General features: G+C 41.2%; 1 protein-coding gene and 1 long non-coding RNA gene across 2 annotated transcripts; both read right to left on the bottom strand.

The window, feature by feature from the left end:
* Window positions 1-2781: 2781 nt before the first annotated feature.
* On the bottom strand, window positions 2782-7238 carry LOC131807420 (uncharacterized). The gene is made up of 3 exons (XR_009344481.1): window positions 7150-7238; window positions 3421-3570; window positions 2782-3050 (listed from the first exon to the last, which is right to left on the bottom strand). It is a non-coding gene; the product is annotated as an uncharacterized LOC131807420 (long non-coding RNA).
* Window positions 7239-9428: 2190 nt separating this feature from the next.
* Window positions 9429-11578, bottom strand: WFDC9 (WAP four-disulfide core domain 9). The gene is made up of 3 exons (XM_059133548.1): window positions 11482-11578; window positions 9992-10190; window positions 9429-9459 (listed from the first exon to the last, which is right to left on the bottom strand). Exons 1-3 carry the CDS (start codon window positions 11576-11578, stop codon window positions 9429-9431), a joined length of 327 nt encoding a protein of 108 aa, XP_058989531.1.
* Window positions 11579-11899: the final 321 nt, after the last annotated feature.

The following is an 11899-nucleotide window of genomic DNA, read 5'->3' as shown; positions in this document are numbered from 1 at the left end:
CCCAACAGCCCTCAGTTTGTTTTGTGAAATTAAGAGTCTTTTATGGTTGGTCTCCCTTCCAAACCCATCTTGTTTCACTTTTACCTTCCCTACTCTGCACAATCCCCAGGCTTGCCTCTCAAATTCCTCATATCAGAGAGATCATATAATAATCGTCTTTTTCTGATTGATTTATTTCACTCAGTGTAATGCCCTCTAGTTCCATACACAGCATTGCAAATGACAAGATTTCATTTCTTTTGATGGCTGCATAGTATTCTGTTGTGTATATATATACCACATCTTCTTTATCCACTCATCTGTTGAAGGGCATCTCAGCTTTTTCCACAGTTTGGTTATTGAGGACATTGCTACTATGGACACTGGGGTACATATGGCCCTTCTTTTCACTACATCTGTATCTTTGGGGTAAATATCCAGTAGTGCAGTTGCTGGGTCATAGGGTAGCTCTATTTTTAATTTTTTGAGGAACCTCTATGCTATTTTCCCAAGTGGCTGTCCCAACTTGCATGCCCACCAACAGTAGAAGAGGGCTCCCCTTTCTCTACATCCTCTCCAATATTTGTTGTTTCTTTCCTTGTTAATTTTTGTCATTGGGAAATTCAAATCAAAACCACATTGAGATAACCACCTTATACCAGTTGGAATGGCAAAAATTAATAAGATTCTAGTTTTAAGTAATCTCTACACCCAATGTGGGACTTATACTCACAAGCCAGTGACTGAGCCAAACAGGCACTTTGCACCTCAGTTTTCCTTTTTTTTTAAATGTTCAATTTCTCTCATAAAGACTGTATATTCCCCATTAATTCTGAATTCATTTTGATACAAGTTAATCATTTTTAATTTGTGTTGTTCAAACCTTTTCAATTTGTTATATTTTGTTTTGTTTTGTCTTCCTCGTCTATTAGTTACTGGGAAGTATGTTAAAATTGTCTGCTGGTCAGTTATGTTTCTGGCAATGGTAGGCCAGTCTACTTGTGACCAATTCTTCCAAGAAAGCAAAATGAGATCCCTTGGGGTCTCCAGCCCTGCATTTGGATACTACTTGCGTATCAGTTCTGTTTCCAGAGTGGGTTCATTCTGGGCTTTGAAGTAAGACAGCCAAGTGCAAGGGCTCACTGTGTTCCTTAAAGCACCTACTGGTTGAGAGTGTCCTATCTACCTGGTAGCTCCAGAGATCAACTCAACTTCTTCTTTATGCTAATTGCTTAGCAGGACACAGTTCATTGGTTTTGTCCTAAGGCGATCACCCCCTGTTAGTCCAGGACAACAGTGTGGACCTGTCCTCCTGCACCCATCTCAGTTATCACTTTCTGCACAGTCCCTCCCCAGCCCTATTCCTCCATATTTTAGGCACATCTTTAACCCCTGACATATATGTATTTCAGGAAACTTGGACAGAGGGGCATTTCATTTAGAGAATGAGGTCTATGTATTTGTCATCAACTTCCTGAGTGGACTATGGTAGGATCAGCCACCTGTCTGTGCCTGTTTATTTTCCTTCATTAATTTTAGCAAATAACACTTGTGTTCTGCAGTTTTTATGGGCATAACAACAGAGACCAAAAAGGAAAATTTGGCAAGTTAAAATATTCTAGGGTTTTAGAGCTTATTATAATCCAACCTTGTCCACAATTTCATCTGCTGGTGCTGGGGGCAGTAGATGATTGGGTAACAACCTTTTCTTTCCTTCAAGTTTCCTTTCCTGTCCTCTCAGTCTATATTTAATCCTGTCATGGAGGAAAAATAGCTTTCATTCTGTGTTACCCCAACTCTTCCCTATCTCTTAAGGTAGGGCCAAGCATCTCTTCTTCCAGGAAACCTGATACCACGATGTGCATAATGACCCCTCTGTATTAATACCTTAAGACACTAACTGTATATTTCATTCATCCCTTCTTGCCATGCCCCATCCTGGTTTCTGCTTGTTTGGATCATAAGACTTAATGCTTCCTTAGTTGTATGACAACAGATAGGCACACTTCCATTCACGAGAAGTGGTCCTTATCACAAGCCTGAGCACAATGTAGACTCTCTATAACCTTCTAAAGGTTGCCTATTCCTCCTAGAATTATTTACATTTGAAAATATTCCTATAGATTCCAAGTGATTGAGTAAATAGTGCTTAATAAATAAAGAATTGTCTGAGCACTAGGTGTTATATGCAATTGTTGAATCACTAAACTGTACCTCTGAAAGTAATAACACACTGTAGGTCAATTTTTTTATTTTAAATAAAGGAAAAGAAAGAAAGAGCTTACTCAAGGCCTCATTGCAATTTCATGATAATAGAAAACTTCTTCCTTGAAAAAAACAACCAAAAAAAAAAAAAAAAAAAAGCAAACAAGACATTGTCTGAGAGGAGAGGTTGGAGAGGCCAATTGGAGAGGCCAATGGCATTTCCTTTCAGTTCTAGACCATAAATGCTGTCACTTGTAAGGAAGATTGTACTTCCATGAATTAGTTAAAATGGAGGCCTCTTGTAGGAGACTACTAGAATCACAGGCCTGAAGTAAGGAAAGAAAGGCTGCACCAAGTTCAGGGAACCCAGAGGGTTCCTGTTATCTGTAGCCATAAGAATATTCCACACATAAACAGTTTCCCCAGGGATGGTAGTCAATGAACAAAGATACTCCAAGAGTCTTAGCTAAGGAGTTCAATCTTCTGAATGGTAAAAAGGAAGGGAAATATGCTGCGAGGCAGGGGTTGGGGCTTAGGGAAAAAGTGGAAGGAGGAATTGGTATTGGGAATATAGAAGAAGAGAGAGAGGTTCTGGGTTACTGCCATAGTTTATTTGTCAAGGAATTGAAGCTGATAATATAATATAATGGTTCAGGGAACAGAGTTGGCAAGGAGCAGGGACACTTCCCTATGACCCTAACTCCTCCTTCGCCTTGCCTCCCAGCTGGAACAAGACGATGGTACCACTGGACATCAGGTAGAACTAATATCTTGTCCTTCAAGTGTAGTCGGCATCTCACTGGTGATTAAGGGAACAACAGTAGACACCACCGTGCGGCTGGGGTTAATTTTCTTAGTTCTGATCACTGGAAGAGAGAAGGAGTAGGTATTCATTGGCCACACAGTCTGCTGAAACACATCTTTTTGAGATCCTCCCAAACCCTGGAGGCAGGGATATTTCTTTGGTTTAGGAGATGCCTATACAAGATTTCTCTCAGGAAGTTTAAGTCCAGTGAGAAGAGACATAAATGTCAGATCTCCTGAGGTTTGGATAAATCATGCAGGCCTTCAAGTGAACAATGGGGGTTTGGGCTAGGAGGAAGGGGTGGGGATTCCAGCTTGGAATGGGTACCAGGACTGGGGAGTCATAGTCTTTTTCTGTCTGTTCCCTCATGGTTAGGGATTCCATAGTGTTTCAGAACCCAAAGGCAAAAGTGGGTGATTCTTAGATCCTACCAGTTTCTTTCATTCTCATGCAGATTTTTCCACAGGAGGAATAGCAGCATTCATAGCCAAAAATACAATCCGAGTGAAACTGGCACTTGTTCTTGCAATCATACACGTTGGGGACTATCACACATCCTAATAGAATATGCTCTGGTAAAACTGAGAAAGAACAACATATAAGCAGTGACTCCAAAAAGAAGAGTAGTTTTTCACACTATTATCAGCCCCTCTAAGTCCCCAGCACCCACACCGTTGGTTTCTCTTCTTCTTCCGTCTGCCTTTGGGATCCCATTCCTAGAGTCAAAATCCAGCAACCACTCCCTAGCAAACCCAGCAACCATGAAGTCACCTCTATGAAACTGAACATCACAGTATCTCAATCTTGAAACCCAATTCTCAGAACAAAGAGGCCCAAGAGATCCTCTGGTCTCCTGTTCTCATTTTACAGGGTGGGAAAAACAGAGTCCCAGGGAAGAGGAGGAACTATCTTGTACTTTTCCCTGTCTGGCTGAGACTGCCTTCCAAACCTTGCACTTCCCCCAGAAATGTTTACCAACAGTTATGGACTCACTACGCTCCCCTCGATTGTGATTATTTCAATTCTCTTGGTCAAGCACCCATTTTATTTCTCCTCTGCATGTCCAATAATCTAAAATGCTCTCTAACATTATTCCCCAAACAAAGGGCACATTTCAAGAAATAACTAGCACGCCTTTCCCAATTTCATGCTCATCCTTGGAGGCCCCTAACTGGAGGACATGAACTTCTGATAGCTCAAGCCAGGCACCCTCCACACAGGCTATGAACCCTCTGGAGCTTTCCATGGCTATGGGTTCTCCTCAACAAAACACCATGTAGCCACCACAGTCCCCACAACACACATAAAAACATCATTTCTCATAACATCAGGAGATGATCAAACTTGAGAATGGCATATTCAGTTTCCTCAGTTATCCTGGCTTAAGAAAGGAACCAGTGCTTTCATATATGCCAGTCCCTGGTTCCTTGTTTTCTACACCCTCTTTGTTTTGAAGCTCAACCCAGAATACCTACCATAAATTGGAGGCTTCTCTATAACCTCAGCTGACTCTTTAAACTTTCCTGTCACTGGCATGATCACCAGGCAGTAGAGTGTTAGCAGCTGGAGAACCAAGCACTTCATGATGTTAACTCTGGATGTTTGCGTGTGTGCCACGCAGGAGACCCAGGATTTTACTAGGTCTGCAGGGGGTAGTGCAGGGCTTTGGGGTGTGGAGTTGGGAGATCATGTGACTGGTCTCTCACAGCCCCATCTGGTTCTGCCTCATCTCCTCCAGGCACCACTTCTTGATTGGGCACTGGTGTCTCCTTCTCTCCTTTCTCTCCTTTCATAAGAGAAGGTACTTTCCTTCTCTTATGTTTTCTACTCCTCTCATTGCAGAAAGGAATTCTTCGTAATTCATCATTTTTTTATTTTAGAAATTTGAAAAACACAGAGAAGTACAAAGAAAACTAATAAGGGGGCACCTAGGTGGTTCAGTCATTAAGCCGCTGCCTTCAGCTCAGGTCATGATCCCAGGGTGCTGGGATCAAGACCCATGTTGGGCTTCCTGCTCAGCAGGGAACTTGCTTCTCCCACTCCCAGTTCCCCTGCTTGTGTTCTCTCTCTCACTGTGTCTCTCTCTGTCAAATAAATAAATAAAATCTTTTTTAAAAAAGAAAACTAATAAGATATGATCAGTTATCCATTAGCTAGATAGATAATGATATCATTCTTTCACAAAATAAAATTTTGAGTTGACTTCCCAAAAAAATCATACATGTGCTTGGGTGAGTGCTGTGAAGTGTGTAAACCTGGTGATTCACAGACCTGTACCCCTGGGGATAAAAATATATGTTTATAAAAAATAAAAAATTAATTTAAAAAAAAGACAATAAAAAAAATCATACATACTTATTGTATAAGTGTTTTAATATTTCTTTTACTTTATTTTATTTTTTATTGTGTTATATTAGTCACCATACAATACATCATTAGTTTTTGATGTAATGTTTCAAGATTCATTGTTTACATATAACACCCAGCGCTCCATGCAATATGTGCACTCTTTCATACCCACCATATTTTAAAAGCCATTTAGGAATATCAGAAAGTGGGGGAGTCTGGGTGGCTATGTTGGCTAAGCATCTGTCTTCAGCTCAGGTCCTGATCTCAGGGTCCTGTTACCAAGCCCCTCATCCCATCCACCTCCCTGTTCAGCAGAAAACTACTCATTCTTTCTCTCTCTCTCTCTCTCTCTCAAATAGATAAAATCTTTTTTAAAAAGAGTATCAGAAAATGTAAGTAAATTAAAACTTAAAAATCACCAAAGACATTTATAACTTGATTACAAAATTTGAAGGAGGACAACTTTTTCCTAGCCTGAATTCCCCCAACATTCTCTGTGTTTCACAAGAATTAGCTCCTAAATGATACCAGCACATTTCATTTTTTCTTTTTTTATTACATTAGTCACCATACAGTACTCCTTTAGCTTTTGATGTAGTGTTCCATGATTCATTGTTTGCGTATAACACCCAGGGCTCAGCATACTTAATTTACAAATTTTGTAATCCCACTATTATGTATCATTCCATTCCATTAACATGCTTTTCAGGAGGGACAGCATCAAGATGGCTGAATAATACTCCCCTGCCTGAAACCTCCCAACCCCCACAACACAATAATTTGGCATCCACCCACAGACCAAAGTACCTTAGTAGAAGCTGTGGATCCACCATCATATCCCAAGGGACCCAGGAGGAGTCTCGCCCATGGATTGGTTCATAGGCATAGAGACCATACCCTTGGCATGGGACCCTGAAGTGGCCTGATAACTGGTTCTATCCTCCCTCAGGCACAATCTAGGAGCCACTGGAGAACACTCATTTAAACACCACCTACAGATCACAGAGCTTTGTCATGTAACAGAGAAGTTCTGTCACATTGTTGGAGAAAAAAAATCCAAGTGGGGATGCATTGAAGAAGTTAAATGTAACAGTTTGACTTTACCTGCATCACACCTATTCAGATTTTTTTTTAAGTGTTCTCTAAGGAGCTGTGCATGCAAAAATGTTTAAGCTGTCTCTAGGCGCAGGCAAACGGATGTATACTCCCTGCATGACACTTCATTATTCCATTCTCACATTGTTTACACATATTGTACAATATCCAGATCATCTTTCCCACATTACTAAGTGAAAATATTTTCTACTGAAGTAAAACCTTATTAACGAGGTTGGCATGAGCTAACAACCACTGAGACTTCCTGGTGATATCCCATAACTGGCCTTCCCCTTCATTTCTACATCTTTTGTCTTTAGCTGAAGATGGTACTTAAGGATATGTCTTGGATGATTTTGGGGAGACATTCAGTTTTCCTGAGGGGCCCCATGTATACCAGAAGTTTACATTTAATAAACTACATTTACATTAAGTAAACTTCTGTTTCTTAACTTCTCCTAATATGTCTTTTATTGCAAGGATCTCAGCTAAGAACCCAGAAGGATAGAGGAAAATTGCTTTTCCTTCCCTGTAATACCCAGGATCCTCGAGTGGACAATGCTTTCCTTTCCTGGTCCCTCCACTGGAGGTCCCTAATCTCTTGTTCTTCTCTACTCCTTTGGTAGGGAAGGAATAACCACTTTCACTCAATCAAGCTCCAAGTGCTCCTTCTCCCTGAAGGTTAAGACAAAGCCCCACTCCTGAAGGCTGTTTACCTGGGTCCCTGAGTCCTTATGCCTTTTCTTTATTCTGAGCCTGAGAGCACTAACCAGTGTTCTGTTAGGCCTTAGTCCCTTGCTTGGCCATGGTCTTTGCTGTATCACATTCTGGAACCTTTCCATGAGGTCTACAGTTGATAATTGTGATGTGCTGACTCATCCCATCTAAATGAGAATATCTCACTCTCTGGACCAGGAAGAGGCACAGATTTGAATACACTGTAGGTACTTTACAACCTCCTCATCCAAGGGAAGTTATATTTTTAAAATGTCTTTGAGATACCAATGGTAGAAATTCAGTATGGAAACAGTATGGGCTGGAAAGCTTGCTGGGAATGAGAAGACATTTTAGGATATGAATAATATTACCCAGGTAAAACCACCAGGCTGACAAAACAGGTAAGAATGAAAGGATTTGGAGTGCAGGAAGATGAATCATTCTTGTCTTGTTAATTTTGGCCATTCTAACTAGTGTAAAGTTATATCTCAATGTGGTTTTTTTTTAATTTTTTATTTTTTATAAACATATATTTTTATCCCCAGGGGTACAGGTCTGTGAATCACCAGGTTTACACACTTCACAGCACTCACCAAAGCACATACCCTCCCCATCTCAATGTGGTTTTGATTTGAATCTTCTTGATGGCCAATGATGATGAAACATTTTTTTCATGTGTCTGTTAGCCATTTGTATGTCTATTTATGTCTTCTGCCCATTTTTTTATGTGATTATCTGTTTTTTTGAGTGTTAAGTTTGAGGAGTTCTTAACAAGACAAGAAATAACTAGTGTTGGAGAGGATTTGGAGAAAGGGGAACCCCCTCACACTGTTGGTGGGAATGCAAGTTGGTGCAGCCACTTTGGAGAACAGTGTGGAGATTACTTAAGAAATTAAAAATAGAGCTACCCTATGACCCTGCAATTGCACTATTGAGTATTTACCCCAAAGATACAGATGTAGTGAAAAGAAGGGCAATCTGTACCCCAATGTTCATAGCAGCAATGGTCACAGTCACTAAAATGTGGAAATAACCAAGATGCCCTTCAACAGATGAATGGATAAAGAAGATATGGTCCATATATACAATAGAAGAATACGTCTCCATCAGAAAGGATGAATTCCCAACTTTTGTGTCAACATGGACAGGACTGGAAGAGATTATGCTGAGTGAAATAAGTCAAGCAGAGAGAGTCAACTATCATATGGTTTCACTTACTTGTGGAGCATAAGAAATAACATGGAGGGCATTAGGAGAAAGAAAAGGTGAATTGGGGAAAATCAGATGGGGAGATGAACCATGACAGCCTGTGGACTCTGAGAAACAAATTGAGGGTTTGGAGGGGAGGGTTTTGGGGGATTGGGAGAGCCTGGTGATGGGTATTAAGGAGAGCACGTATTGCATGGAGCCCTAGGTGTGGTGCATAAACAATGAATCTTGCAACACTGAAAAAATAAAATTAAATTTTTAAAAAAAACCAGATGAATCATTCTGGGAACTCAGAGTGCCCACCCTGAGAGCAGGAATGCCTTGTTTAATGCTGGGGGTGGGGGTGCTTGTTCCATTGGAGAGTGGTATGAAGGCCAGGGTCTTGGGTCTTGTTGAGGAGTTTGGCTTTGCATAAACACACAGTTCAGAGACTGCCATGAGTTCACCCTATCCTGCTTTCTGTTGACCTTGGGCATACAGTTAGACTGTATTTCCCAGTTTCCTTTGTAAATAAGAGGACCCTATGACTACATTAGGGCAAATAGAATGTGGATGGAAACAGAGCTCCACCTCTAGGCCTGGATATTAAAACCCTTCTGTAGGAGCCTTCATGCTGCCCATTCATTCTCCCATCTGCTGGCTGGATGCAGTCAAGTCCCTGAGAGATGATAGAGTTATAGACAGAAGGATTTAGGGTCCTTGAATCATGCATGGTATGGGGGTTGTTCACCAGCCACTTGCAATGTAGTGTATTTGAGTGAGAACAAACTTTTGCTCTGTTTACTGAGATTTTTATAAATCTCTGCATTTTTGCTACAAGTATGAGTCTATTGACTAATATATAAGTCTAACAGGGAAGGAAGAGTTGGATAGGAACAACTGTTGGTGATCATAAAGAAAGAAGGAAACCACAGTGGTGAAGTAAAAAACAATGCAGAGCCCTCGGGTTGGTTATCAGTTTATTTGGCAGAGACTTGAGCCTTCTCAGGATAGAGGAATCAAGGGGAGAATGGAAATATCTTCAGTCAGGCAAGTGAATAATCCAACAGGAATCTAGGGAGCACTCTTCTTAGACTACACAGTCATCCTCTAACCCACACCTAGAAGTTTAACATGGATTTAAAAGGTTCTCTGGAAGAGACAAGTGAAGGGGTTAAAATCATGGATCTCTGAGGACATCCATTCCCAAACTTAATAACACTCCAACCCCTGTCAATGGGAAGAGACAGGTGTTACCCATTTTAAGCAATTTTTCCCAAGAGATTTGCCAATTGGGCAGTTAGGTAGAGGTGGGGTCTCTTTGGGCCTGCTTGGGACAAGGGGCCAAAGGAGATACCAGACCAAAGAGGCAACAGTCAGGGCCTTGGACAAAGGAGGGATGAACAAACTGATGGGTGACCCTCTAGGGGAACTGAGTGAAAATGAAGGAAGAAAAGTGGAGCCCCCCCACATTGGTGTCTTGGGTTTTTTGCCTTGAATGGCAGCTAGGTATGGAGATAAGAGGACATTGTCTTATGCTGCCTGTTTCTTTGACCAGGATTTGGGTATATCTATTCCATGTCACAGCTTCAGAATGAGGGTGACCAGCAGTAAGGATGTTCATGTACAACCTTCCCAATCTAGCCAACTCACCTATTGTCCAAGCAAACGTTTCCACAGAAGGTCCAACAGCATGTATGATTGAGAGATAAACACTCCAATAATTTAGTGCACCTCTTCGCACAATACTTTAATGGAGGCTGTACCCAGCACTGCTCAGTGACTGTTCTTCCAACTGGAATGAGATGGTAGATGGTAGACAATGGTAGGTGGTAGATCCATTCACCCATGACTTAGAGAAGAAACCCATCTCAAGTTTAACAATTCCTGAGCTCTGAAACCTGAGCTCAAAGTCACAAACAAAACATTTGTCTGCATTTTAAGGAAATCCTTTCCTTGAATTCTAGCTGTCTTTTCACAGGAAACTGTTCTTGCATCTCATGTCTTCCCTCTTTCCACATGTCCCCACAGAATTGCAGGCCTTTGGGCCCTCCCAACCTCCCTGAAGATAGGGCCTGGGGACAACCTCGCCATCTATGACACCACCCCACATCTATTTTCACTGGACTTTGGATTTCAGGGATGGCAATATTGTCTAGCTCCACTTTCTATAACCAATTTACGGGATGGAAAACTCAGCTGGGGGAGAATGGGTACCTATTCTTCCTCTTGTCTGCTTGTTCCCATGCTCATACCACTAAGCACTCAGCCTCTCCCCAAATTCCCTCTCTTTTACTGGCCCACAACTCTCTCTTCATTATCTCAGTTTTATCATCTGACCCCAAACTTTGACTCCTAAGGATTCCTTTTATTATTATTATTGTGTTATGTTAGTCACCATCATTAGTTTTTGATGTAGTGTTCTATGATTCATAGTTTGCATATAAAACCCAGTTCTCCATGCAATCTGTGCCCCCCCCTTAAGACCCACCACCAGGTTCATCCATCCCCCCACCTACTCCCTTCTAAAACTCTGTTTCCTGGAGAACACATTCTCTCATGGTTCATCTCCCACTCCAGTTTCTCCCCCATCATTTTTCCCTGCTCCTAAGGTTCTCCATGTTTTCTTAATGTTCCACAAATAAGTGAAACCATATGATAATTTACTTTTTCTGTTTGACTTATTTCACTTAGCATAATCTCTTCCAGTCCCATCCAAATTGATGCCCTTTTTTGTCTTTTCCATTTTTTCATATTCTAAAAGAGACTTCCCTTCCAAGTAAATAATATTTCTCTTTTGGTATTCATCAAAGGCACAGAGATTTGAAAATATGGGCTCAAAGGAAAGCTCTGTGTTGGTGTTTCCCCTGCCTAAGGTAGTCTAACATTAGAAAATTTCACTTCTTGCTAGCTTATGGGATGGACTTATAGACTAAACTATGTTCCCTTTCCGTATACCCATTATCACTTTCAGCTCAGACTGGGAGCTGGAAAGGCACCACATAGGGAACATCCAACCTAAATCTTTTTTGGATGTCTCTGTTTTAAAGAGGGTTGGGATCCAGGAAAGTTGGTCCCAGTATCACTTACACCAGAAATCCCAGGCCTGGGTGGCCCCCCTCTTCCTGTGTCATACCACCTACAAAAAGTCTTGTTCTTGAGGCCTCCCAGCACAGGCAGAAGCATCACAACCCTATAGATGAGCATGATAAGTAGGAGAACCCAGGGCTTCACAGTCATCTCTCTGTGTGTTTGGGTTAGACTTTGTCAGAAGATAGGTCTTCTCCAAGTGCCACTAGACGTAGAACAGAAATTAAAGAGGCTAGCATCAGAAAGAGAGAGAAAGTGCTTGTGAATATTGGATTATTCTTTCTCCTACTTCTTTTCACCCCCTGGCACCTAACAACATATCAAATTAGCCATTGTCTTCCCCAAGCTATTTCCCCATCTCAAATTATATGCCACTTCCTTTGCAAAATTATTCTTTTGAAAATGCATTGCTTTTTTCTTTTTTTTCTTTTTTTTTTTTTACTTTTCAGTGTGTCCAGAATTCATTGTTTA

Source organism: Mustela lutreola, chromosome 9 (genome assembly GCF_030435805.1).
Source record: "Mustela lutreola isolate mMusLut2 chromosome 9, mMusLut2.pri, whole genome shotgun sequence".
Taxonomy (NCBI): domain Eukaryota; kingdom Metazoa; phylum Chordata; class Mammalia; order Carnivora; family Mustelidae; genus Mustela; species Mustela lutreola.
The sequence above is the reverse complement of the archived record's forward strand: the minus strand, read 5'-3'. Positions and strand labels throughout refer to the sequence as shown.

Excerpts from the sequence above, each read along its gene's own strand:
- WFDC9 (XM_059133548.1), bottom strand. The coding sequence starts at position 11,578 with ATGACTGTGAAGCCCTGGGTTCTCCTACTTATCATGCTCATCTATAGG. Across the intron at positions 10,191-11,481 it reads CCTCAAGAACAAGACTTTTT|TCATGGGTGAATGGATCTAC; the intron begins GTAGGTGGTATG and ends TTCTTCTCTAAG. Across the intron at positions 9,460-9,991 it reads AACGTTTGCTTGGACAATAG|GTGTGGGTTAGAGGATGACT; the intron begins GTGAGTTGGCTA and ends TTAAACTTCTAG.